This window comes from Fringilla coelebs (assembly GCF_963513975.1).
Source record: "Fringilla coelebs genome assembly, chromosome: 6".
Lineage (NCBI taxonomy): Eukaryota > Metazoa > Chordata > Aves > Passeriformes > Fringillidae > Fringilla > Fringilla coelebs.
Window position 1 is genome coordinate 59,841,466 of NC_140034.1, and position 26,821 is coordinate 59,868,286.

General features: G+C 41.6%; 2 protein-coding genes across 5 annotated transcripts; one reads left to right on the plus strand and one right to left on the minus strand.

Annotated features, from left to right (window-relative positions):
- Positions 1 to 2,457: 2,457 nt before the first annotated feature.
- On the minus strand, positions 2,458 to 9,669 carry DHCR7 (7-dehydrocholesterol reductase). Its single transcript, XM_084208519.1, has 8 exons — positions 9,513 to 9,669; positions 8,418 to 8,521; positions 7,337 to 7,559; positions 6,674 to 6,764; positions 5,820 to 6,033; positions 5,161 to 5,365; positions 4,498 to 4,629; positions 2,458 to 3,904 (listed from the first exon to the last, which is right to left on the minus strand). The coding sequence occupies exons 2-8, from the start codon at positions 8,513 to 8,515 to the stop codon at positions 3,440 to 3,442; spliced, it is 1,428 nt and encodes a 475-aa protein (XP_084064645.1). The 5' UTR covers positions 8,516 to 8,521; positions 9,513 to 9,669; the 3' UTR covers positions 2,458 to 3,439.
- A 1,453-nt stretch (positions 9,670 to 11,122) lies between these two features.
- Positions 11,123 to 26,092, plus strand: NADSYN1 (NAD synthetase 1). 4 transcript variants are annotated; one of them, XM_084207767.1, is made up of 21 exons: positions 11,123 to 11,238; positions 11,388 to 11,448; positions 11,927 to 12,043; positions 12,886 to 12,939; positions 13,277 to 13,366; positions 14,218 to 14,269; positions 14,988 to 15,076; positions 15,902 to 16,019; positions 16,518 to 16,649; positions 17,185 to 17,259; positions 17,420 to 17,544; positions 17,742 to 17,790; positions 18,358 to 18,460; positions 19,144 to 19,312; positions 19,675 to 19,810; positions 20,563 to 20,669; positions 21,411 to 21,542; positions 21,699 to 21,768; positions 22,746 to 22,874; positions 23,349 to 23,525; positions 25,616 to 26,092. In XM_084207767.1, exons 1-21 carry the CDS (start codon positions 11,154 to 11,156, stop codon positions 25,667 to 25,669), a joined length of 2,124 nt encoding a protein of 707 aa, XP_084063893.1. In that variant the 5' UTR covers positions 11,123 to 11,153; the 3' UTR covers positions 25,670 to 26,092. The 4 variants fall into 4 exon arrangements, 3 of the variants coding, with proteins under 3 accessions (XP_084063893.1, XP_084063894.1, XP_084063895.1); XR_014616235.1 differs by lacking the exon at positions 25,616 to 26,092 and having other exon boundaries at positions 22,750 to 22,874; positions 23,349 to 23,369; XM_084207768.1 differs by lacking the exon at positions 17,420 to 17,544 and having other exon boundaries at positions 18,362 to 18,460.
- The last annotated feature ends 729 nt before the right edge of the window (positions 26,093 to 26,821 follow it).

Genomic DNA, 26,821 nt, shown 5'->3' on the forward strand with positions numbered 1-26,821 from the left:
CTAGGGAATGCCTGCTTGCCTCTCAAAACAGAAAGCTGGGAGCTGGGGAATTTGATCTGTAGGCCAGATTCTCCTTCTGAGATCCCTGGCACAGAGAACATTTCCCAGCAAGAACGTTTGGCTTGTGGGAGCAGCGGAACCTCACACAGGAGTCTGTTTAAAACTGTACCAATAAAAAACCCCAACACCCTGGCAGTCTGGTTTCAAGAACCACCCAGGAAATTTTGGTCCACTGAATTTACACTGAAGGAAGCCACTGCCACTGAACTCTTGGAAGTGCTGTCACAGTTGTTTTGAGTCAGCAAACTTAATTATTCAACATTTCAGGCACTGTGTGCATACACTGAGCAGAGAGAGAAGCATTACAAAGGGCTGCTTCTCCTTGTTGTGTGTGTGATTCAGTGTGATACATTCAAACTACACCTCCTCCTGCATAATCTTCAGTACTTTTGTTTTGTTTTTCTAGTTCTGAAACAGATACCTGGAAAAATCAATTAGACTTACTGATGTAATGATAAGATGAGGCAAGAAAAGTGCATGGTAGGCAAAAAATGACCTTTGTGATACCTCCACCTCTGCAGATCCGCCCTTGATTGCAAATATTCATCACTAATGGCATAATTTTAATTATAATGGAACACTTGTTGCTGAGATGCTGCAAATACATCCGATTTTCAAAAGCTTTTGTATTCAAATGTTTTGCCAGTGCTTCCTGAAACTCCTTGAGCTGCAATAGTTTTCTACTTGCTGAAGCCAACTTACAGCCAAAGTAATATATGATAAAAAATCCTAAATGAGGTAAAACACATTGATGGAAAAGCTGTATAAATGCACAAGTGTTCTTTACATAAATACTTTCACATAAATTTTTTTTCTATGTCTGGATTCCTTTTCTGATGAAAACAGAGAGTGAGGGGACAAAATCCTTGTGGGAAATTCATGCACGGGTGGATGATATCTCTTGACATGTGATATTCTTAGGAATACAGAAATTTCTAAATCAGGTCATATTCAAGATCCATCTTCTCTGTCTACCACTTATTAGCATGTTCAAATAATTCTGAGGGATGAGTGAGGCAGGAACTCCTTTGAGTTTATGTTGGTTATTCTTGCAGTAGTTTCCATTTTAATTATTCAGGCAACAAATGTACCTAAATTAATCTTGGTGTTGTATAATACACCAGATTACCCAAAGAGCCTTTTTCAAAGAGAGATACAACCTGCTCACTGTCCCCTGGAACAGAGGGTATTTCTATTCAATGTTTTGCTTAGTGTAAACAGAACTAAATGCTGAAGATCCTCTACCTACTTTACATAACTTGTTTCTTTCCCTAGTTACTGCATCACTTGGCTTTAATTAAGTGGCATTTGAAATGCCTAATTCAGTTTCCTTTGTACAGCTAAAACTTTATTATTTTCAATCAACCTCACTCTATATATCTTTAAACATGATATTTGCTTTATTTTCCCCCTTGCTTTTTATTTTTTCATTGGAAGCTGCTATGTAACTACCTCAGCCTAGAATCCTTTAAAAAAAAAAACAGCAATTGCTTCAGAGACATGGTGGAAACTGTGATCTGAGTTGTTTGCATGTCTTTCACATGGTTTTCCCCTTCACTTCAAGAAGGATGGCCTCAGAAACTGCAGGTCAAACATTTTCAGTGTTCCTGTACATTCACAGCTTGGGCTGAACTAGAACAAGATATTCACCTTGCCATAGCAAAGGCTGGCCAAGGACTGGCAGGAAAGATCACTGCTGCTTGAAGTATGGGAGATTCTGATGAAGGAAAAAAGTGTTTCACTCAAAGGTAATTAACCAGGTTGCCCAGAGAGCTTCCAGGATTTTTTCTTTGAGGATTTTTAAGACCCAACTGAATAAAGCATGCTGGTTCTGAATTAATTGTTAACCCTGCTTTGAGCAGGCACTTCTGCTGCAGGACATCTGAGTATTTAAGTGTTTCTGGAAACATGAGATAGTTGAAAACCTCCTCTTTTAAAGATGCTACACAGACTGTGGTCTCTTCTGAACACTGGTAAATTTTAAATGCCCTTTGCATTTTTTCATGGTCTATACTCAAAAAAATAGAAAGATAGATAGTGAGGTATTTCTGTGGAAATGCAAAATATTGACGTGATATCATCACCTAGTTAGTCTAATGCTATTTACAATGCAGGCACAGAAGCTGAGCTAACACCTGTGTCTCACCATCACTGGAGAACTAGGATGCAAGTAAATGCCTGTGACAAGGTATTTATCATGCTTGTGCAGTGAGATAATACAGAGAAGTGTTTTATTACATGGAGGTGGGATTGGCACCAGAAACTCACCAGAGAATGTGAATGCCACACAGCCCCTTGCTCCCTCCCCCATAGTGGGATGGGGGGAGGGAATCTGGAAAGGGAAAGAACTCACAGGTTGAGATAAATATGGTTTAATAGGTAAAGGAAAAACTGCACACAAAAAAAGCAAAATAAGGGATCTACTCCCCACTTGCTACCTGCAGGCAGATGTTCAGCCATCTCCAGGAAAGCACAGCTCCAGCACATGTAATGGTGGCTTGAAATGACAATTACCATCACTCCTGACATTCCCCACTTCCTTCTTCCTCCAGCTTTATGGGCTGAGCACGATACCACATGGCCTGGGATATTCCTTGCGGTCAGCTGTCCTGCCCGTGTCCCCTCCCAGCTCCTTGTGCTCACCCAGCCCACTCCCTGGTGGGTGGAGTGAGTTGCAAAACAAGCCTTGATGCTGTGTGAACACTGCTCAGGAATAGTGAAAACATCGCTGTGCTATCAACACTGTCTCAGCTCAAATCCAAAACTATGCCCATAGCAGTTACTAGGAAAAAAAGTAACTCTACACCAGCCCAAGCAGCTCAGCTCAGTAGTTTCACAAATTCTGGTTTCAGTAGCAAAATAAAACTCAGCTGGTCATGTTCTATATTGCCAGGTCCTGAAAACTGCACTAATTTATGACAGTTTTCATTTTTGTTTTAGATTATAACAGTTATTTCAGACCAGCTTTGTCAGTTCAGTATTTCTACTGTTCATGTCTTCAAAAGCAATCAACATTCAAACCTCCTTTGCAGCTGCTTTCGATTGTAGGCTCTGATGGCCACAGCAGCTGCATCAGAAAACTTCTTTCCTGAAGCATTGCAAACTGCTTCCAGAACCCTGCTACCACCAAGGGTAACCCTGCTACCTTACCAAGGGTCAGGCCACCTCCCAGCTTTGGGATTTCTCAGGAGTCTCAATACACGCATCTTTTCTTAAACTGCAAGGTAATTTAGAAAGGGGGTGATTCAGAGGAGTATTCCAATTAAAAGAGTCCTCTAAAAAAATGGGCCAGAGCAGTGCCTCACTTCAGTTACTTTAAACATGGTATGCCTGCACGTTTCTTCTTTTTTCTTTCCCCTGCATCCTGCATATTTTAGCCTTAAAATATGCCGGGTAGGAGCCGGTAGGGCACCACAGCAGTGTAGCACTTCCAGTCCTTCCCATACTTGCTGCTACAGCGGTGCTCGTCCCTGATGCAGCGGTGGGTGAGCAGGATGGTCATGTAAACAACGTAGAAGTAAGGCAGCACGTGCTCAAAGCCACAAGCCAGGCAATAGGCCAGCGAGCCCATCAGGTCTCCCGTGTAGTTGAAATGACGTGCCCAGCCCCAGAATCCCGAGGTCATCAGCTTGCTGTAGTACTTGGTGCCATCCACGGACATGTAGGAGCACTCGATGTACTCTGGCTTCTTCCCCCAGATCCTGCAGTTGCCATTGGTGCGACGGAACAGGTCCTTCTGGTGGTTGGTCATTCTGAAGATGTAATAACCCAGCAAGCCCAACATCAAGACCCCTAAGGCATAATGCGTGCGCAGCTGGACGGGATGATAAACCAAGTACAGACCCTGGGGAACACAAAAACAATCAGCTATTTACTTCCAACAGAGGCTCAGCGTGCCAGACCAATTCCTTGACTGCAGTGATCCTCAAGAGACCAGAAGAAGGGAGTAGAAAAATCTACTGCAATAATAAAACTGCAAAAAACTTCTCAGAAAACTCTGCATCCTAGAGCTCCCTTCTCTTTTTCTCTCTCCAAAACTGCACTTCTTTGTGAAACAAGAAGAGAGAAGTTGCAAGGATGCAAACTGGACAGAAGGAAAAGCCCAAGAAACAAAACCCAAACAAACCACCACTAACCAAAAGACCCTCAACAAGCCGGAGTAAAAAGAAAGGAAACTTAAAGGATTTAGAAAAGCATGCAGACACAATTGTCAATGACAGAAACAGGAACAAAAGAAGGGCAGGAGAGGAAAAGATGTCAAACCCATGCAGGGACAGGAAGCCTTCCTACAGGAGAATTGTTATAAAGAATGTTGCAATAATTTCTCAACAGTGGAACTACATAGGAACATTTCAGGTACAAATTAAACTGCTAGAAAGAATGTTTCTGGAAAGTTTCACTCATGTTAGCCCAAATACACAGTGTACACATTTTTACCTGCAAAGTATAGAGGTAAGGCAACCAAACACAGTCTCCCCAGCCCAAATACCATCCAAAATGATCATGGCAGATATCAATCGTTTTCAAGTACCAGGCTTCATTCCAAAAGAAGTCCAGAACATAAATACCCTGCAACAGAATAATTTCACATTAATAACGGAGCACTGTCACCAGTTACCCTGTTTAACAGCATCAGCTTAATGTCTGTGCTGCCTGGTGATATGATCTCAAAATTCTTTGGTGTTTTCATGTTAGCACTTCAAAACCAGACATTTGTGAACTCGGTGAAGAAGAACTATCACATAAATACAACTTACCTGGATGCACAATATCTATCTCCCTAGACAGATAAAGCAATAATAGGATGACTAAGGCAAGTATACAACTCTAGGACAAACACTTGGGAAGTGAACTTAACTGACCGTGATCTCTGTTCAGCTTAGAGTCACAGGGTTACAAAGAGGAGGGATGGAGCTTCTGTTGAGCAGGCTCCCATTTACACAGATCAGGGAAAAAATCCAAAGAAGTCCCATCACTCAATGAGCTTGTTTCAGGCCAGGAAAAAATGCCCCCGTTTCATTTCCATTGAAGGAGTTTTTTTCTTACTTCCATACTACCTCATTTCCAAGCTGGTTTCTTAATTTCCTCCTCAGAATTTACCTGGAGGACGTTGACAAGGATCATGGAGTTTGTCACTTCACCATACAGCTCCTGTTGTTTGGCAGCAAAGGAGAGGTTGATTAGAGTCCAGGCCACAATCCCAGGGCGCCCATTGAAGAACAGCTTGAAATCAAACCACTTCCCTATTCGAGGGTTAAATTCAATCCCCATCATGTAGTCATAAAAGAAGTTGCCAGTGATTTTGCTGTAAAAAAAAAATTAGAAATGAACAGTTATATACAAATACCGGTAATTGCTACTCTGCCTACACAATTCAGATTAATTTGATGTAGTAGTAATAAAAATCATAAAACCAAGTAATGTTGTGCAAGGTAACCCAAACTGGCCCAACCAAAGTATTACATTAATAGACATAAATTGTAGAATTTCAGAAGTGCCCAAGTTTACTCTTGGTAACACTTCTGAACAGTATAAATATTTTTAGGATTGGTGTATCTGTGACATTGAGGCTGCCAGACCCATGGTGTGCAGCATGAAATGCAGGGGATGGTGCTGGTGAAGCAATGAATCTGCCATACACTGGCCTAGCTCTCTGTGCCAGTGAAATATACTCTGTCATACAATTTATATACCCGATTTCTATTTAACAATTTTAATCTCTGAAACCTAGTATTCTCTCACTACTAAAATCCACCTACCAGTCTTTTGCATTGGTAGGGAAAAAGTAGCCTTTGATCATTGCAAAGGTGGACACTGCATATCCCAAGATATTGGCACACCACAGGAAAGGAATCCAGTTGTCAAAAATGATGGTAGGTGAGAAGAAGTGGAAGCAACAAGCATTTGCAAACCAAAGCACATGAGTAATGATCCAGGCCTGAAGTCCATTTATTTCATATTTATTCACAACACCTAAAATATGAAGAAAAAATGGAGTGTTAGCGACCCTGCATTAACACAGCTTTTATTTAACATGGGTATGCACAGACTACAAAGAAGCTCAATCAAGTGCTCATGAAATGACCTCTCTCTCCTCATCACCCAATTAAATACCTTGAAGCAATTTTCTGAAAGTTCCATTAGACTCTGCTGTACCCATTAGGCTTTGTTATGCTGAGTTTTTCTCATAAAACTTAATTTAGACTTCTTCCACAACTGACTAGGGTAACAAGCCACCAGTAACAGCTCACATCACACATTTTGTCCAAGTCCCTTGGGTTAATGGAGCTTGAGCAGGTAAAGCTATCTTGTCAAATACCAGCAATAGTCCACTGATAATTTTAAGTGCCAAAACTATCAACCAGTACTTTTCCATTGCTGGTGTGGTGCCTACCAGATCAACAGTTTTATTAATTATAAGAGATAGAAATGCTATAACTTATTCTAAAAGATGACCTAGATTGCTTTCTAGTTTTGTTTGAACTGAACATGTGAGGAAGGTGAGAGCATTTATGTCCACGTTTCCTCTGGTTACACATGGGTTACTAAAGACTCTAAGAACAGAAATATTTGAATTTCACATGGTGTGCATGTGTTCCAAGGAAGACCTTACCAGCAGGGGTGACAGCACCTTCTTGTACACCTCCCACATATCCAGGGAGAAATTTATGGCAGAAATCAGGAATGGACACATACAAAAACACCTAAGAGAGAATGTATTCACAGTAAATAGAGACAAGACAAAACCCCTCAAAACACTACCCCTCACATACATATACCAAACATAACATTCCTCCCAAGTTTCTAGTAAGTATTGGGTAAGCCAAAATGGCAATATTTAGCTGTTGTGCTTTTAGGCTAGCAATACATCTAAGCTACTCCACAGCTCTAAAGATGTATTCCATGTAAGGCTGTCATCCTAAGGCTGTCCTGGGGAGGCAGGACAGTTGGTAACTACATTCAGATCCTCGTCCATTTATTGTGATTTATTTCTTTTGTATTAATTTAAAACAAATGGGTATCATTGTTATATAGCTGTTTTTTCTTAAAAAACTCATTAGGGACTATGTCACACAAGGAATATTTCTGTATATTCCCATTATACTTATTTTCCAAGGACATAGGCTTCATCTGGATTCCAAAACACCTTGGAAATTGTGAAACACCCAAGAGTAAATGCCAGTGCAATATTCCACCATCCTTTGTGCAAAAGGATTGATCCAACAGCTGTGGGAGAAAGCAGACAGTGCATCCAGATCATAACTCAATAATGTACCTGGAAAGCGACCCAAAGGGAATAAATGGCAGCAGCCCTGTAGGTCAGCATGGGAGTCCTGCTCCAGATGTCAGACAGATGCTTATTCCCTGTCAGCAAGTCCAGGAGTGGATCAGTCAGAGAGCACTGGTACTGGGCACACGACATGATGAAGTAATACACAATCAGTGGTGCAAACGTGAGCAGGAAAAGGATGCTTGCCAAGGAAAACCAGTCCACCTCCCTGTAATCCAAAACAGAGCATTTTGTCTCCCCAGGTTTCAGACAGGTGAGTTACATCAGACAATTTTTTCAGTGCACCTTCTAGATTTAACTGGATGAAAACTAAAAATGTGTTCAAGGCAGAGACATGTCTGGGGGTCAAAAAGCCATTAAAAACTCAGTAAGGAACACACTTTGCCACAAACTGCTCTAAAACTATGCTAGTTGATCAGAGCAAGAGATTAGATAAAATCTCCCCTCCAAAAGCAGATCATTATTACAGACTTCACATTTTTTGATGGCAATCATGGCTTTAACTGGTGGAGTATTCAGTTGGAAGTGATAATGGACTCCCAAGAACATTATGCAAAGCTTGGAAACTTGGAAAAGACAGACCTTGGACAGCCATACATTGAATTTCCTATGCCACTGTTGCTGTTCCCAGCTGCAGTACAATGCCCTACTAATACCTGCCCAATTCTGGGAACTGGGACAGGAGTCATAAACCTTGCTACAGCAGGACTTGTCAGCTGGGAAGGCCACAGATGCCAGAATGCCTGTTTTCCAAACCTCAGAAAATATTTATTTCCTTGCAAGAACCAGAAATTTTACCAACTTTTATGATTTGCTTTTCTTTTTTGCAAAGAGTATGTTTTAACACAAACTGTCTGGCAAACTCTCTGCTTTAAAAAACCTGAAGAACTTTTCTTCAGCACTTGTTGCTACAGCAAATTACCTGTTGCTATGACCTTTCCAGAGCAGGGCAACCCAAAAATCTGTTACTAACAGAGGGAAGTTTAAAAGGAATACAGCATCTCTAAGAGTAAGAATGAAGCAATTGGAAATACAAGGACTACTTGGGGTCATTGGCTTCTCTCACCATGCTCTTCCCCACTGGCCTTGAGATGTTTTAGTATCATTTTGCGTGTTTTGGTGTTTTCTTTCTTCAGCAGTTTTTTTCTCCTGATGAGCTGCCATGATGTCCTGTAGGAAAGAAAATATGAATCCTATCACTCCAGCTGGTTCTCAATAATATTTATACCTCTACAAGAGAATCACAAATAAAAGTTACTGAAATCTATTATATAGACTTCAGAACCCACAAAATTTAGGGGTGGAGGACAGAAAGCAAAAAATTGCCACCAATTAATTCCCTATGAACTTACATTCAGCAAAACCTAATCAAAACACTGATATCAAAGAAATCCGTTAAACTTCTTGCTAACTGGAAATTTCTTTTACGATGCATAGACAATTAATATCACTTATTACTTACATGCAGACGTAAAATGAAAAAAAAAACGTTTCACCACATTATCCTAAACCTTTGTAACTCAACTGCCTTTTTTAATTTGAGAAATTGACACTGTTGTAACATTATCTGTACCAGACTCTGTCAATTGGATACTTCTGCCCAGAGTCCTTGTTCCATATACGTTATTTACAACATAGAAAACAAGATACAATCCCATCGAAGTAAAAAAATCAGTGGGAATGGAGAATGACTACTAAGCACCACCTAACTCTCTCTGTGGAACATGCACTGTAGCTTTCTTTCATACTTCTTATGCTAAAGATCGTCACCCTATAATCAGCACTATGGACTGACGTCCCGACTCCATGTGGCTCATCACAGCGAACCCGATCCATTATCTGATGGACAATTATTCCATTAATCCATTATACAATTAGCCCATTATCTATGGACTGAGCCTGGCCATACCCTCTGCAACCACCTCCTCTCGGGCAACCTGTTCCCACGCCTGACCACACCATCAGCGAAACAAAAGAACTCTCTCGCATCAAACCCTAACCTCCCCTACCTCGCCTTTAGGCCATTTCCTTCAGTCCTCCCACCGTAGGCTCCTTTTCAGAAGCGATATGAGGGGAAGGCGGCTCGTCGCTCCCCTTTGCCCACACGGCTGGCTCCCTTCCAGGCCTGATCCAAGACACGGTAAGGAAGGAACGCACTCACCTGCGGGGCCGAGGCTGCTCTCTCACTGGCCGGGGACCACCGACCGGGGACCACTGACCGGAGATCAGTGCTCAGGGACCCCGCTCTGCTGCCCAGGACCAGCCCGGCCAACACCGCTCCGCCTCTGGCGCACCTGCGGCCCCTCAGGCGGCATCGTGCCCGCCGGGCCCCGCCCCCGCCCCACGGCCTCAGCCAATCCCCGCCGCGCCCCGCCCATTCCGCGGCTCCCCATTGGTGGCGCGAGCTCGTCCCATGGGCCGAGGAGCGTGAGGGTCGCGGGCCCCGCCCCCTGCCGCGGGAGCGCGGGGTGAAGCGCGGCGCGCCGATGGAGCGGGAATGGCGTCCGAGGAAAGAGGTTACACCTGCGCTTGGGTCACAACGTGGAGCCCCTAAGCCAGACTGGGCCGCCTTGAGTCGCTGTTGAACTCTCCGCGTTCCACTGGCCGTTCTGTGCAATTCCCAATGGTCCCGTAGAAGAAGACCTGGGGGTGCTGGCCGAGAGTTTCTGAACACGAGCCCAGGTGTGCCCGGATGGCCAAGAAGGACAATGGCTTCCTGTCACTGTCAGCAGTGGTGGGGCCAGCAGGACCAGGGCAGTGACTATCCCCCTGTTCTGGGCACCGCTGAGGCCCTGCCTTGAATTGTGGCGTCAGTTTTGGGCCACCTTAATCCAAGACACTGAGTTGTTGGAGTGTGTCCAGAGAAGGGAATGGATCTGGGGCAGAATCTGGAGGGAGGGAGCGGGGATGGAGGTCTCAGCCTGGAGAAAAGGAGGCTTAAGGAAGGGATCTTACACTCTGCAACTCCCTGAAGGGAGGCCATAGCCTGTACGCTCTTCTCCCAAATGACAAGCGACAAGAGAAGAGGAGATGGCCTCAAATTGTGCCAAGGCTCGTTTATCGGAGAGTAAAATGTTTCTTCATGGAAAGTGTTGGCAGGCATTGGAACAGACTGCCCAGGGTGGTGGTGGAGTCACCATTGCTGGAGGTAAAGGCCATGTATATGTGGTGCTTGGGGACATGCTTTAGTGGTGTGCTTGGCAGTGCTGGATTGGTGGTTGGACTCAGTGGCTTTTCCAACCTAAATCATTCTGATTCTAGTACAGAGAGAAATTAGAATCCCATGTGTAAGGTGGCTCACAGCGGCCAAATATGTGATGAGGGACATTAGAGAGGAGATGGGACTTTGAAGAAATCAGCCTCGCTGGGGTCAGCACCCTGAGAGCTGCTGGGATGATGCTGAAAGGAGAACAACACACAGAAGGCTGCACCCTGTTCTAGTTACCTTCAGCACCCGCCCTCTGAACTTCTTAAAAGAAGCTGCCGAGCTAAGAAACGGGCTAAGGCTTCATTCCCGTTACTCGGGGCTCTGGGGAGATAAAACTGCGGAAGGGCGTGCAGCAGCGACCGGCGCTGGAGAGCCACAGCGCGGGTGGGCAGCGGCTCCGCATGGAGCCCGTGCTTGGAGCACTGACGGTGCAGGGGCTGCTGCGGGCGCCGGAGCAGGGACCGGGAGGAGCGACCGGAGGAATGACCGGGAGGAATGACCGGGAGGAGGGGCCGGGAGGAGCGGCCGGAGGAGGGGCCGGCAGCCCCGGCCCGGTGCCGCCCCGGAAGCAGCGGGGGAGGCGGCGGCGCCGCCATGGGCCGGGCAGTGACCGTGGCCACCTGCGCCCTGAACCAGTGGGCTCTGGACTTTGAGGGCAACCTGGAGAGGATTTTCAGAAGTGAGTGCCGAGATGGCTGGCCGCCCCCGGCTATCAGGAGCCTCTTCCTCTCCCTCCTTCCTCTCCCTCCTTGTCTCCCGCCTTGCCTCCCGCCGCGGGCGGCGCAGCCCGTGCCCGTTTCACGCACTGCGCTCCCAACACTCTTCCAGGTATCGACATCGCCAAGAGCAAAGGAGCCCGGTACCGGCTCGGGCCAGAGCTGGAAATCTGGTAAGGGCGCTTTGCTGGCTTTGCGTTGGTGCGGTTCCAGTTCCGGAGAAGAACAGTCGGGAAGAGCATTAGCCCCGAGGGGCTGCCGTGCCCAGAGCCGTGCTGGGAGCGGGCGGCCGTCGGGGCAAAGAAAAGCTCCGCACTTGTGAGCGCAGGATTGGGTCTCTTGTCTTGGAAACCTGACTGGAAGCGATCATTTTTAACCTGCTTCCGTGAGTTTTCCGTCAGGGGAGCTCTGGTGCTTTGATTTCTGCCTGGGCCCAGGCTGCTCTCCTGGAGGGAATATCATGGGGTGATATAGAACGCTGCAGAGTTTTAAATGCTGTAAATAGGGATGGTGTTGACAGCACTGCTTCTTCATTTTCTATATAAATTAGCTATGTAATGATGAAATGCTCCCTGTCTGAAGTAGTTTTGGTTCTTTGGCTCTGGTGCTGATCTGGCTGAATTTTTGATTTCTCCTTGTTTCTGTACACAGTGGTTATGGCTGCTCAGATCACTATTATGAGTCAGACACACTCTTGCATTCGTTTCAAGTTCTGGAAAAGCTCTTGGAGTCTCCAGCTACTCAAGATATTATCTGTGATGTGGGAATGTAAGTTTATTTTTTTTATAAACCTGTGATAAAGGGATAAGTCCTTAGGGAATGCTGCTTGTGCCATGCTCTGGATAGCAAGGGCTCTGCACCAAATGTCAAACATTTAGGAACTGCACTGCTTTTCCCCTTTTAACTACCATGACCAGGACTGCAATGTGCAGAACATTTTCTAAAAGAAATCCTTCCAAAGATTGCTGGTGGCTGATCCCTTCAATAGAGAAGTAATAAATAATAATTACAGTTATATATTGGATAATTACAGTTATATCTTGGAAACCTTAATGTCTGGTACTTATTGCCACAGGTCAGACTTTGTGTCAGGTGTAATTCAAAGGGCTTTATAAATTGACTGTCTTGTGGGAATGTAGGGGCTGCTTTCACTGACAGACATCTTAACATAAGGGTATGTGAAACACACTGAAGCCATTGTAAGCCTTGTGCTGACACACAAGGAAGGGTGATCAATTATATCTGTAAAATTAACATGTTTGTATTGATATAATTGTGTAAAGCTAGTTTGATTTTGAACTGGGTTGGCAGTATCACAGGAGGTCACACTTGATTAAATAACCTGGCCCAGCCACAGGGAATCTTCTGGTGTGCTCATGTTCCTAAGGCTCAGGTAGTAGTTGATATATCTGAGATTGACAGCACAGTCAGTAACTCAGATTTTTTCAATGCACTACTTAAACTAAAGAATTAGAAGCTAAAACTTCATATATGGTTTTCCCTCCAGTGAGGTCTTCTGAATAGCTTTTGCAGTAAAGTAGATTCTGTAGCTTTTTATAATTTCATTTAGTGAGTGTAGTCATGGCTGGTTTTGGTTCTTATTTTCACAGGCCTGTACTGCACAGAAATGTTCGCTACAATTGTCGAGTGATCTTTTTAAATAAGTAAGTAGCTCCTTGTGAGGTAACACATTATCTTTTCAGACACCAGTTCGGCCTTCAAGCAAGATTCTTCAGTGCTACTTAGAGTGATGGATTATTCTTCCTATTTGCTAAATTGAGAGAGATAACTTAAATTTCTCATTATCTAATTTTTCTTTTCTGATTTGTGGAAACTGCATTCCCACTGCTTTCTGAAAAAGTTCAGAAAAACCCCTTGAGTCTGCAAGAAACTTTAAAAATGTTACATTATAAAAGAAAAAAGAAGTTGTTCAGTATCAGTGTTCATATATAGGCTTGTTTGGCTGTGTTAACTCAGTTTTTCTGTTTTGTTTTATTTAAGGAAGATTCTTCTCATCAGACCAAAAATATCACTGGCAAATGCAGGAAACTACAGGGAACTTAGATGGTTCACCCCATGGAGCAAAGCAAGGTATTCTGGCAACTCCAGGAATTGTGTTAAAAAACACAGCTTGCTGTTTGCAGCCACAGCAACGGGGTTGAAATATCTGCAGCAAATCCTCATTGGCTGCTACAGGCAGAGCAGCAGGACAGAGTCAGCCAAGCTACATGGTTGCAGCTTGGTTAGGAAGCTTATTGAGCAGTCAAACTCTGAGTTGCTGAGCTGGAAGAAAAAGTGGGGCTGCTTGATCCTTCAGCCAGTGTAAAGTGTCATTTTCCTGGTGTGTGCTTTCTAAGAACAGCCAGCTCAGGGCTGGAGGGACAGTGTTTGTCTCCGGAGTGCTGCATCCCAGTACTGAACTGGCAGACACTGAAATGGGTGAGCTCTGTCAGAACTTCTGCCGAGAGTGGAAGCTGCCTACCTTATGATGCTGCAGGACATGCCTGGCACTCATCTCTGATGCTGTGCACTCATCTTGTAGTCAGGGAATGTTTCCAGCTTGAGGGTCTCAGCAAAGCACTTCTGATCCCTCCTCTGGGCCCCAGCTGGTTCTGTGCTGCTCGTGTAGTAACCCTGCAAAAAGAGAAACTTCCGCCTGGCATTTGTCTTGCACGGTGTGCTCTTTGTTAGGTCTGCTTTCTAGCCAGGATGGGGCATTGCTTACCTCGCCTTTCTGAAGCACAGGTGTTGCTATCTTAAAATGTTAGCATTTCTCATTAATTCTGCAGAAAATAGGAAGTTTTTTTTCATTTTTTAAATACACACAGCCCTGTACAACTTCAATACGGTTTCTTTAAGCAGTGTTAGAAGGTGAGATGAGAACCAGTTTTTATGCTGTGATCTATATAATAATGTATTCACAATCTCTAAACTTGATTTAGGCATGTGGAGGAATATTTTCTGCCCAGGATAATTCAGGAAGTGACTGGACAGGTAAGCTGGTTTTTGTTGTGTTTTTTTTCTTTTAATTTAGCATCTTCCAGATTCAGCAATTAAAAACTGTAGTCTCCAAAATTTTGCTGCCAGTTATGTTGTAGATTCTTTTGTTTCAGTGGTGGTTCTACGTTGCATTAAATGAGAGAATAATTTAACATTATTTATGTTAGTATGTGGCAGCAAAGCAAGTAAATTTTAAATCTGCCTCAGTTATTTGTACGTGCAGAACCTTGATTGCCATATTTTGCACAATTTTGATACTGAATTTATCTGTTCTTGAAACTAGAATTGAGTATATGTTTTTAGGTTAAAAAAAATAAATTAAAAATCATTTAAAGCTTATTTGTTTGGAAGGATCTAAAATTTATGTTAGTTCCCACTAAAGCATGAGTGTCATTCCTAGCCACAGACAAGTCTCTTTTTTGTAGATTGTTTAATTCCTGTCCTTAAGCAAAGCACTGGATCTGAATACTACTGAAATTAAAATATGAAATTTCAATCCGTCCAGAAATCTGCATTTCAGAATTTTTTTCTTTTTTTTTTTAAGTGACTTGATATAAAATAAAAGAAGGTATAATGTGATTGATATTGTGTCACTAATTTCACATAAGTAAGCACTCAATTTTTGTATTTTCTTAAGATTTGTAGTTCAAGTTTTTGACTTGAACAGCTTGTTCTACTGCATGTGTGTAAAAATGTTGTTGTTTTTCTTCAGGAAACTGTTCCTTTTGGGGATGCAGTGCTAGCAACCAAAGATACCTGCCTAGGGGCAGAAATATGTGAAGAACTCTGGGCACCAAACAGGTAAAGGAGAAGAGGAAATAAAAAGTAATTGAAAACATGCCTGAAATAAATGTTTCAAGAGATCTGCTTATTATTCTTCTGTGTAATTTATCTTTTAGAAAGTGCCAGTAAGATAAAATATAATTAGGAGCAATAAATACATCATGGGAAAGAACTCATTAGGCTAGGTGCAGGATGGTAAGGAAATGTTGGTTGTTAAACTAAATCAGCTTGAAACAAGAAGGTAGGGGAGAAATACCAAAACCAAACAGAATGAAAAGAGTGACCTAAGGAAATAAATGACAGGTAACTCTCGTGCTCACATTCCTGATACTTTACTGAATCTCCCAGTTACATTAATTTCCTTGTAAATGCAGAAGATGTGGTGTGTTGAAGATGTGATTTTTTTGTTAGTATTTCTTTCTTATGACATTGGAAAAAGAAAAAAAGCAGTAAAAACTTTCTCCTTGTGGTTCTGCTTTTGAATTTACTAAGAGACAAAGAAAATGGGACAACTGAATTTGCAGTGTATATCCATGTTGCCCTTTCAGACCAAGATTATGTTATTCTCTCTTTGGGATCTGGCCTTCTATAGAGTAGAAGGCATTTTATTTAGAACAGACTGAGCAAAAGCCCTTTTGACCTCTGCAGCCACTGCTGGTCTTTGACAAAAGAGTCGGGCAATGCAAGAAAACAGATATTTTTGAAAGCCCTAACCTTGTTTGAGCTAAGACATGCAGAAAACTGACAGTGACATAAATGTTTCTGTTTGTCAGTGATTTTTAATGACATTTGCAGTTTTCACAGCACAGTAGTGATTTATTTTTGTGCCTTTTGCTTTGACAGCCCTCACATTGAGATGGGACTTGATGGAGTGGAAATTTTCACCAACTCCTCTGGGAGTCACCATGTGCTGCGGAAGGCTCACACCCGGGTGGATCTGGTGAATTCTGCCACAGCAAAGGTGGGTGCTTTTCTATTGGAAAGTTCTGTGTGTTTGAAAAATGATGAGGAGACAGTTATTATTTGGTCTGTAATCCTATCTAACAGTGATGGGGACAAAAATAGAGCAATGAGTGTACATTACACTGTGAAAAAGCTGCTTTGTCATTGTAATTTAACATGCTTATATTTAACAGAATCTGCTCTCTCCTCTGACATCCAAACACAGCTTCTGTCATCACCTGCTTTTCCCAACCTCAGTTTGAACTCAGAATTTCAATTTAGAAGTGCAGCTCTCTCTGTTTGGGTTGAGGGAATGACTCTTGCTACTTAGAGGCTCCTGTCAAGAGAGAATCCCAGCCATAAATCATTCACAATGTAAAGGGAGAGGAAATTTGTAAGAAGGGCAGGAGCAGAGAAACAGCATTTTGATTTTTAACATCCTGACATCCTGTCAGGTGCTACATTCTGAACAGCTTTTTTTTTTTTCCTCTTCCCTGCATGTTTGTTTCCCTGGCAGAATGGTGGAATATACATTTTAGCAAACCAGAAAGGCTGTGATGGTGATCGTCTGTATTATGATGGCTGTGCAATGATTTCCATGAATGGAGAAACAGTTGCACAAGGATCCCAGTTCTCACTGGATGATGTGGTACTGTATTCACCCCATAGCTGCTGAGGCACTTATGCTCAACACTTCCAAACATTCCAGATCTAGGTCCACATCTCTAGACTAAAAAGGGTGTATTTTAATTATGCTATTCAACTAGATCTGAGTGCTTTCCTAGTCAGATTACCTACAGGAGCTCTCCTGCTTTTGTGATGAAGGGAGAACTGTCACAGTGGAAAAACTTCATGAAAACATTTTTGTATGCAATCACCATGAGGAGGAGAGACCCTGTTAATTGAGATTCCCTTATTTAAAGGAAGAAAGGCCAAAGACTGCAATGACTCTAATTATGACCCAGTTTTGTGGACACAAGGTTTCACTTTGATTTCAGATAATAGTAGATTTGTCATCTAGCTTTCCTCACATTTTGTGCAAGCTACATTTCTTCCCCCGGTAACATTTCTTGCCTTTTCCTTTGCCCCAGCTGATGCTGTGGCATTCCTTGATGGCATTTCTTTTGCCAAGCCTTGTTTATCTGTTTGTGTAGAGTGATCTAATGTTGAAAGCCTTTCCACAGGAGGTGCTGGTTGCCACTCTGGACCTGGAGGATGTTCGAAGTTACAGAGCAGAGATTTCATCTCGTAACTTGGCGGTAAGAACTCTTCGTGTTTGTCAACCGTGCCAAGTTTGAATAGTTATTGGATGTAAGAAGTATTTGCATGTCTTGATTTTCACAGTATCTTAGAGAGCTGATTTTTTTTTAAACTATGTTAAAATTGGTGTCTTCTGAATTCTTCTGTACTATTGCTTAGGCAAGTAAAGTGAATCCTTATCCCAGGGTAAAAGTGAACTTTGCTCTGTCGTGTCCTGATGATTTAGCTGTTCCTACTTGTATGCCAATCCAGTGGAGACACCACAGTCCTGAGGAGGAGATCAGGTAATCAAATGCTGAATCTGTTGCTTGAAAATTATTTTGGTTTAAAAAAACCCAAAACTCAAAGAAAGAGATAAACATAAGATTTTGTTCAGATTTAAGTAAAGGAGATCTCTCATTGGAAGACCACAGTAAATATATTGACTTGCACAGGTGTTATTCCCTAATCTACTTAGAACAATCATATTCTGTAATTTCAGCCTTGGACCTGCATGTTGGCTCTGGGACTATTTAAGGCGCAGCAAACAGGTAAGAAAACTGGGTTTGTTTTTCCCTTGGCATACACAGCTTCTTATGTGCCACAGGCACAATCCAAATTGTTTTCCTGTGCTGCTGGTTACCCAAACTGATGTTAGTCCAAGGTGCAAAGTTTGAGTTTTTCACTGGTAGCTCAGTCAGACTTAAAAATTGTATTCCAAGTGTGACTTCAGTATGTTCTGTGCACCCTTCCCTTAGGAATTGTGCTTTCTTCACTGCAGCAGAGTGACATGAAGTAGTCATTCAGTGTAATAGTAAAGTATATATGAAAAATGTAATTCTTTTTATTAGCATTTCTGTCTTACTAGAGGGTAAAGACAACTGGAATTTTTTCTAGGCAAAGGGTTTTACACTGACTACTTGTTTGATTACCCATTTGATGAGGGTTTCAGAGGATTTGCTCTGGGTGGTTTGTTCTGGTTTTCCCCAGTAGAATATAAACCTTGAACAATATGAAGCCTTGAAGATGCCACACAGGAGTGTGTTTCTGAGTGGTACAATACATATTTTTTTTCCTTATTGTGCTAAGTGGAACCTCTTCCTTGCTCTGTTTTCAAGGCAGGTTTTCTCCTACCTCTGAGTGGTGGAATTGACAGCTCTGCTACAGCTTGCATAGTGTATTCCATGTGTCGCCAGGTTTGCCTGGCAGTCAAGAATGGCAGTAAGTAGATCTGTGTGTCTGGCCAGCTGTGTTTACTAATGGTTATGGATAGGTTAATATTAATAAGCTGCAAGAGCTTATTAATGGCAGACCCTTTTTTTGTCATTCTAATGGAGTCCTTTGTATCTCTTCAGAAATTCCAGTGAAAATGTGTGTCCAAATTCAGATTCTCTGAATTGGCGTAATAGTTTCTGTTTTGGGTTTAAGAATTGGATGTGGAACTCAGACCTAGTTTCTGAGTTTAGACTATTGTTTAGACTATTAATAGTTCAGACTATTGTTCAAATGTTGGCTGATGTAGTCTTCAGTTTATTTTTAGAATTTTCCCATTCTATTAAAAGCAGAACTACAAAGCATGGTTAGGAATGGTTTAAATTCTTTAAGTTCTGGCTTTAAGCAGACTTCATGCTTTTAGCTAAGTCTTTGTACATACTAGATCATGTTTTCTATGAAAATTCTTCAATAGATCTAAAGATTTAACATTTCTGTGCTCAAAATCAGAAGCAAAATCAGTAATTCTTTTATTTGATTTTTTTGGGAAGTTAGATGTAGTCGTCTTATTTGTCATGGGCGCTGTAAAGCTTAATTGGAATACAAAGGATGTACAAGATATTTGCACATCCTGCAAAGGGAGGAGCACAATAATTTCCACTCCTGTTCTGTTTCTTCTGCTCTGTCCTCAGATGCAGATGTGCTGGCTGATGCACGCAGGATTGTGAATGATGAGACCTACATCCCTGAGGATCCTCGGGAATTCTGCAAGCGTATCCTCACCACGTGCTACATGGCTAGTGAGAACTCCTCCCAGGATACCTGCAACAGGGCCAAGCTGCTGGCTGAGCAAATAGGCAGGTACAAGCTCAGAAGTGGTGGGAAAAAATATCATGTTCTGGCAAAGACTTACATCTAAAACCTTCAAACTCGAAAAGGGGAAAAAAATAAGAGAGGAATAGGAGGTAGGTTAAGTAGGAATGCTGCAGATGTTATTAGAAAGTGTTAAAGTGATGCCAACTTAGAAACATTTGGTAAAGGACATGGAATTTTGGAAACAGACTCTGAAAAGTGTTATTCTTTCCTAAGTTTCTTCCTACCAGATCTGAGATTTTAGCACCTTTAAAAACTCATTTGATAAGGTGGAGTTTTGGTGTTTTTTTAATCTATTTTATGTAGTCAGATTGTGCTGGCTGAGTCACTTGTGCTTGAATTCTTCTCAGCTACCACATCAACCTGAACATTGATGCGGCTGTGAAAGCTGTTGTGGGGATCTTCAGTGTGGTGACAGGTCGAACTCCCCAGTTTTCTGTCCATGGAGGGAGCAGCAGAGAGAGCCTGGCACTCCAGAATGTGCAGGTGAGTGTCCTGTAGACTGAATCAGGTCACACTCTTTTGGTTCTGTGGGTTTTGGTTTGATTTTTTTGGTTTTCCAAACTAATCAACAACTCTGCTTTAGTTCAGAGTGTTGGTTATCCTGTTTGATAGTTTTTGTTAATTTGAGGACTTGATCTTTCTCTCTCTGTTACTGGAGAAATCCAGCTGTTTGCTCTGGAAGCAAACATTGAATTCTTTGCCAGCTTTTTGGCAACAGGAGAGGTTTAAGTCACAGAGGAGTGTGGATATTTGCTTAACATCACCAACAATTGCTGTTGGAGCTGGAGGCTGGATCCCGGGTTGGTTTGGCATTGCTGCCATCCTTAGAAAAAGCTGAGTTTCAGAATGAGGACAAAAGCAATGTAAACTTTTTACAAATGTTTTCTGTTAGACTAGAGGGATTTATTTGCTCTATAACAGCATATGGTTTATCTGCATGCTTCATCCATCATGGATCCTTGTTAGTGCTATCAGAGGTAGCAAATAGCAGCTACTCCCCAATTTGCAGTTGGCCAGGAGAAACTTGCTCAGTCTCTGGCAGTAGCAAATACTGAACCTGGATTTCCTGACTGTGTTCAGCAATTTCTCCACAAGACTATCCTCCTTGCAGTCACACTTACCCTGCCTGCATTTTGTTTTTCATGAGCTTGTTTAGACAGTTGATTAATAAAAGTGACTGGGGAGAAATCACTCTGCTATGATAATTTTGCTTTCCTTTCCATTTTGCTTTGCAGGCTAGAATAAGAATGGTCCTTGCCTACCTGTTTGCTCAGCTGACACTGTGGGCTCGTGGGATGCCAGGGGGACTGCTGGTGCTGGGATCAGCCAATGTGGATGAAAGGTTGGTGAAAATTGGGAATCCAAACCCACGTGGAACAGGTCACTGTCATTTCCTGCAACTCTACCAAATATCTCTGTAGATTATTATTCAGAAGAGGTAACAACCTAAGAATGCACTGGTAACAATGAAATTAATGAAAATAGTTAAATCAGCTTGAATGGGAAATTGTGTATTTTTCAGAGGTTTAGCTTAAGTATTGCTACAGCTTTCCCTTAAAATGCTCTTTTCAGTAGAGCTTACCTGTGCATTCACTAGGCTGACTTCCCAGTTTGTTGAATTCCTGTATTAGGAATGAAGATCTGAACTTTGAGCTGAAAAACCAGATCTTAAAATCTGGAGTACTGTTAGTAGAGCTGGTATTTGAAGATTAAAGCAATCCCTGTAAGATTGTGGGAGTGGTAACCTCTAAAGCTGTAAGAGTACTGGTTGTGTGGGTGTTTTGAGGTTTTTTGTTTTAATTAATCAGCACAGTGTTTTAATTGTTTTGCACATATTGCCTCAGCATGGATAGTTTTGCAGTGCTTTATGCTGGTTTAAAGTATCTTCTGGAAATTTCAGGGCTTTAGGATTGTCCTACTGCAGTTTAACATGTTGCCCTTTAGGTGTAAATATGTTACTAATTGGGAGTCTGTTTCTCCCTTTCTTGGTGCTATGTTTAAATTCTCTATAGTGTCATGGGTTGTATCCCATGCTGCAGTTACATTAGTATTGTTGCTGTATAAAATTTCCTGTTTTGCTCAGTCTCCGTGGTTACTTGACCAAGTATGACTGCTCCAGTGCTGATATCAACCCCATTGGTGGCATCAGCAAGACTGATTTGAAGAACTTCATTCAGTACTGCATTGAAAACTTCCAGCTCACAGCCCTCAGGAGGTGAGCAATGATTCAGTGACTGTATTTGTTCATTCCACTGTCTGAGGAACTGTCTGAGCCCGCTGCTTCACTTTTGGGATGAAGTGCTGTTTTAACAAACCAACACTCATCAGACTGTATGGAATCCATGTTTTTCCTTCTCCCTCTCCCTTACAGTATAATGTCAGCTCCACCCACTGCAGAGTTGGAGCCCCTGGTGGATGGACAAGTGGCTCAAACTGATGAGGTAATGTGGTCTTGTTGGGTCCCCAGGATGAGAGATGAGAATTTGACTCCATGTTCTCAGAAGGCTGATTTATTAGAAAATGATATACTAAAACTATATTAAACTATTGAGAAAAGATACAGACAGAAGGGTGGAAAAAAATGATAATAAAAATCCATGACAGACTCAGTGAGTCCAACACAGCTGGCTGTGATTGGTCATTAATTAAAAACAATTCACATGGAACCAATCATAGATGCACCTGTTGGTCAGCAACTTCTAGACCACATTCCAAGCAATCAGATGATTATTGTTTACATTTCTTTTCTGAGGCTTCTCAGGAGAAAAATCCTGGCAAAGGGATTTTTCAGATTATATCATGGTAATGAGGTAATAATGGGCAGTGCCTTTAAAATGCTTTAAGTCTTACCCCAAAATCTGGGGTTTGTCCCATAGCTGTTGTTTACTCTTGTATGTAACCATGCTTACTGACAGGTGTGTTCTGACGAGTCGTAAAGCTGCCAACAAAGTATTAGTTCCCCATACCTGCCCTGTCTGTGTTGACAATAGTTTCCCAAACAGCAAATTAACATTTTTGAACTATTTTAGATTTTTGGACACTTAGAAGGATGGGTGTTATAAAATGCAGTCTGTTTTATGTTGTTTTTTTTTTTTTTAATATCAGAAGAAAATCAGGGCCTTACTGCTATGAAAATCACTGGTGGCAAAGCACTCTTCTCCCCACATCCTTCTCTTTGCTATCCCTTTGGAAAGGAGAGGAGTGATAAAACTACCTCTGTGGCCTCCAATCTCCCAATTCAGAGAAATTCTAGTGGATTTTTTTATTTCTGCTCATAGTATTACTATGTCTTTTTGACATTGACAATATCATTTTGGTGTTTCTTTGATTTAACTGGGTTACTTTAATTGCTCCATGAAAGTATTCATTAAAATTTGCATAGGTAAGATTTTCTTTGACTTTCTGTGTGTGTTTTCAGGCAGATATGGGGATGACATATGCCGAGCTCTCAATCTATGGGAAATTAAGGAAAATTGGAAAGGCTGGACCATACAGTATGTTCTGTAAGCTGATTCATACATGGAAGGAAATTTTTACTCCAAGAGAGGTAATATACCAAAGAGAAAAAAAATATCAAATAGTTTACTGCTTTTACCAAAATAGAGCATGTTTGGAGAGAGGTCAGGTTCCTTTTAGCTGAAAGTAATAGTTTCATTATTTGGGGTTTAGAGATTATTCTACAGGTGCAGCAGAATATGCTGGAAAAGCTGGCCTGCATCTCTTAAATGGAGCTTGTTGTCTTGTGCTGCAAATTGTTAAAACAATTGTTAATTGGGTAATTTGAAAATAATTACTTCAGAATTATACCTTGGGGAAAATTGTTCTCTAAAATACAGATGACCAGCTACTCTTGAAGCCTTTGGTTATGTGTTCTGAGACAAAAAATGGCTCTTGCTTTGCAAGAATATCTAGACCGTGTAAAAGTAGAAAACAGTCTCCAAAATACTGTGCTCCTCTCAATTTTTAAATTAAAATACTAAGAAACTTCCTCTGGTTAAAAGCTACATTCTTTGTACACCAGGTGGCCTCCAAGGTTAAGCATTTCTTCAGGATGTATTCAGTCAACAGGCACAAAATGACCACCCTCACTCCTTCCTACCATGCTGAAAACTACAGTCCAGATGACAACCGCTTCGACCTGAGGCCTTTCCTCTACAACACCTCATGGTCCTGGCAGTTCAGGTGTATAGACAAACAGGTAAATGCCTTCTGCTTCTGGAATGATTTTGTATTTAAATTACTCAAAGTCGCTCAAGCCTGGTCCCAGTGATTCTCCAGTAAAAGACAACTAACATTTAGGGTAGCAGTTATTGCAGAAATAACTGTGATTGATTGTTCTTTTCACAAAACTGTGAGGTTAAATCCCCTGATTTCAGTGTAGGTTGTTTAGGTTCTTTTTTGTCACACTGCTATGAAAAAAAGAACAAGAAGAAATAAAAGAACATGTGTACTGAGGACTAAAAGTAATAGGTGTACCCAGACTCATGAAGTCCTATGCTAATGGGAGAAACAAGCTTTTGTGTTTTGGTTTCAGTTCAGGACCTGTCTGAAGGGATCTGCTTAATTGCAGAATTAAGACTTGACAGGCAGCAATTCACTGTGAATGCTTCTCCCCGCTGCTTCTGCAGCAATTCCTTTTTTGAATCTCAAGTTAGCTGACTCACAAATTCATGTTTGCTCAAACACAGCAGCAGTACCATGCTGGTACCATGCTCAGTTTGAGCACTGAGATGGGGAGGGACCCAGGTGATTATTGGAACCATGCTTAACTTTTTATAGTTTTTAGCCACCCCTTCAAACTTATTTTTAATGCCTCTTTTATGGCACAAATGCTGGGGTGAAGAATTTTAGCACCTTGAAAAAGTTTTTTCTGCCAGAGATTTTACACCCCAGTTGCTTTTAAGAATATGTTTATACATGTAATAAAATTCTAATTCCTTCATCTGTGAAATGCCAGACATGTTGTAATAGTATTTTACTACCTTGAAACCTGGGATAAAAGCTACCATGTGCAGTACTTTATTGTAAAGTAGTATAGTGGGGGATTTTTTACATCATACTGGACTTTTTTCCACTGAAGTCCAGGACAAAAGTTATTTTGGTCTCAGTGGGAGTCAGGGAAAATGTTTTTGTAGAGTCTGGACCAAAATGTAATTATTTTATGCTTACAGTAAATGTGATTAAGATCTTTTAATGATGCAGATATTGTTACATTCTCTAACTAGATTTGTATGTAATAGCTGTTGTGCTCTGCAAGGTTAATGGGCATTGCAACTTGTTCCTGGAAACCAGGAGGCAAGTTTGGGGAAGATTTTATTGTGTAGATAAGAGTGACCTGAACTGATAACTCCTGCAGCTCTTTGCAAGACTGAAAAATGATAACTTGCAGTGGTTTGAGTCAAATCTGCCCTATTCAAGAAAAGGAATACAGGAAGAGTTTCTTCTTACAGTAGGTGTTCAGCACAATTATAATTCTGAAGAGAATCACTCTCTAGGACACTGTCCCACTGATGATTCTGCTCCTGGGACTCAATCTGCACTTAAGATTTTTCTGGCACAGTAACAGGATGTGAAAATATGGCATAAACTTGACATAAACCCCACCTTTAGTTAGGTAATGCCAGGTTTTCCTGTAGGAGAGTCATGTTACAGCTCGAGCTCATTTGTGAATGGAAACAATTTGGAGTGCTAATGACAGAGAAATCACTTGGATGTGTAGAAAGTACTTTTCTGCTTGGATGTCTGTAGTGTAGTCAAGCCAGCCAGTTTAGTTATCCACTCATTTTTCGTGCAAAATTCCCTTTGCATTTGCTGCAGAAGGAGCAGGGGTAAAAGGAATTTAAGATCATAGCATTTGCTGGGAATTACCAAGTTTGCTCTTGGAGTCTTCATGTCATTCAGCTCTATCTGGCCGAGGGGGTTTAGAACAACTCTAGGAACTCTGGCAGTGCTGTCTGTAGCTTCTGCCTTGGAGCTGTGTCTGCAGTAAAAGATTTGTGGTCAGAGCACAAATGATGCACTTCCAGGTGCCAAAATACTCACTGGGATTTTAATAGTTGCCATAATTTGAAGGAACTGTGATGCAGCTCAGAAAAAAGCTGGCACATCTGCCTGCAAGCACGAGATACCTGCAGGCCATCTTCTGCTTTTTCCGGTGTTACACCACAGGATTAGCTGCATTTGGTCAAACCAAAAGATTTATCCACTTCATAAAAACCTTATCTTTGTAGGAGATGTTGATGGAGAAGCTTATTTTTGCTACTGAATTGGTTTCTTTTTTACTTACAGGTATCCAAGCTAGAAAAAAAGGAAGGAATTTCTGTAGCTGAAGATGTGGACTGACTTTCTGTCTTGTTTAACTGTGGTAATTAATTTGCCAAACAGAATATTCAAAACTGGATTATATTGTGATAATGAACAGGGATAACCTGCTTAACAGTTCTTGAGCTGACTGTTGTAATCAATTTTTTTAATTGACTACCTGTTTTACTCCCAATATACTTAAACTGTAGGTTGGCTAAGGGGTCATTTATTAAGGATCTCCTTCAACTTCTTGAGTTAATTGCCTTTAATTTAAAAACTCACCTTACTTTGCAATAAACTTGTAATTTTGTCATGCTAATTGACTCAGTTCTTATTCTACGTGTTTTTTTATTTACCTGGCACGGGCTTTGTAGACTGGTCCATTGTTTTGAGTGGCCACAAAGTCAAACTCTGCAAGGTGTTGGAAGCATGTCTGTCTTGAAGCAGATGGGTAATCTTCATGTTAGTGGGGTCAAATTTAGAGTTTAACTTCTTGTTTTGTTTGAATATTGCAGAATGAAGTATAAAACCAGTGTCTCTGAGCTCAATTAGTGTTACCCACATCCCACCTACGGTTTGCAAAAACTTAATTTTTAACTTCATGTCTTCAAAATGATTTTTTAAATTTGTTCAGTGCTGTGGAGCAATAAAAAAGGATGGGCTTGTTCCTTTGTCTGAGGCCCTTTTCTGCCTTTTCATTTAATGTTTAGCTGTTCCCATTTTCTTTTTAAACTTTGATTTGAAAGGTGCACTTCTACTAGGGAAAACAAGAAATGCACTTCTGCAGTTCTAGGCAAACAATATACTTAACTGCAGCAACAGGAGAGCTCAGGCCCAGTGAGACTTCTGTTAAAATACTCGTACATTGTGCTAGTAGAAAATGTCTGCAAAAAAGGGCACATTCTCCACATTTGTTTTCCATAACTTGGGAGTTGATTCACTTGGAGTTAAAGATGCTGCAGGAAGAATGGAAAATCCCAGCTATGATTTGCCCTCCTTCACAGTTAGTTGGGAACTTCCAATTCCAGCTAGAGGGAGTGGATGAATTCTGAAGAGAAGTTCAAAAATTTGTTGTGTATTTGAAGACTTCTTATCTCTTTGTTTCCTCCAGAAGTTACTGGTTTCTCTTTCTGGACACAGAAGAGGAAAGAGGAGGCATTTGCTTTCATTCAGATAAAAAATAATAGCACA

What these genes read in the sequence shown, in the direction of transcription:
- DHCR7 (XM_084208519.1), bottom strand. Translation starts at nt 8,515, where the DNA reads ATGGCAGCTCATCAGGAGAAAAAAACTGCTGAAGAAAGAAAACACCAA. An exon ending in AGGTGCTGTCACCCCTGCTG is followed by an intron (nt 6,034 to 6,673) that starts GTAAGGTCTTCC and finishes TTCATATTTTAG; the next exon opens with GTGTTGTGAATAAATATGAA. An exon ending in CTTACCTCTATACTTTGCAG is followed by an intron (nt 3,905 to 4,497) that starts GTAAAAATGTGT and finishes TGTGTTCCCCAG; the next exon opens with GGTCTGTACTTGGTTTATCA.
- NADSYN1 (XM_084207767.1), top strand. Translation starts at nt 11,154, where the DNA reads ATGGGCCGGGCAGTGACCGTGGCCACCTGCGCCCTGAACCAGTGGGCT. An exon ending in GGGCCAGAGCTGGAAATCTG is followed by an intron (nt 11,449 to 11,926) that starts GTAAGGGCGCTT and finishes TTCTGTACACAG; the next exon opens with TGGTTATGGCTGCTCAGATC. An exon ending in TTTCATCTCGTAACTTGGCG is followed by an intron (nt 17,260 to 17,419) that starts GTAAGAACTCTT and finishes ACTATTGCTTAG; the next exon opens with GCAAGTAAAGTGAATCCTTA.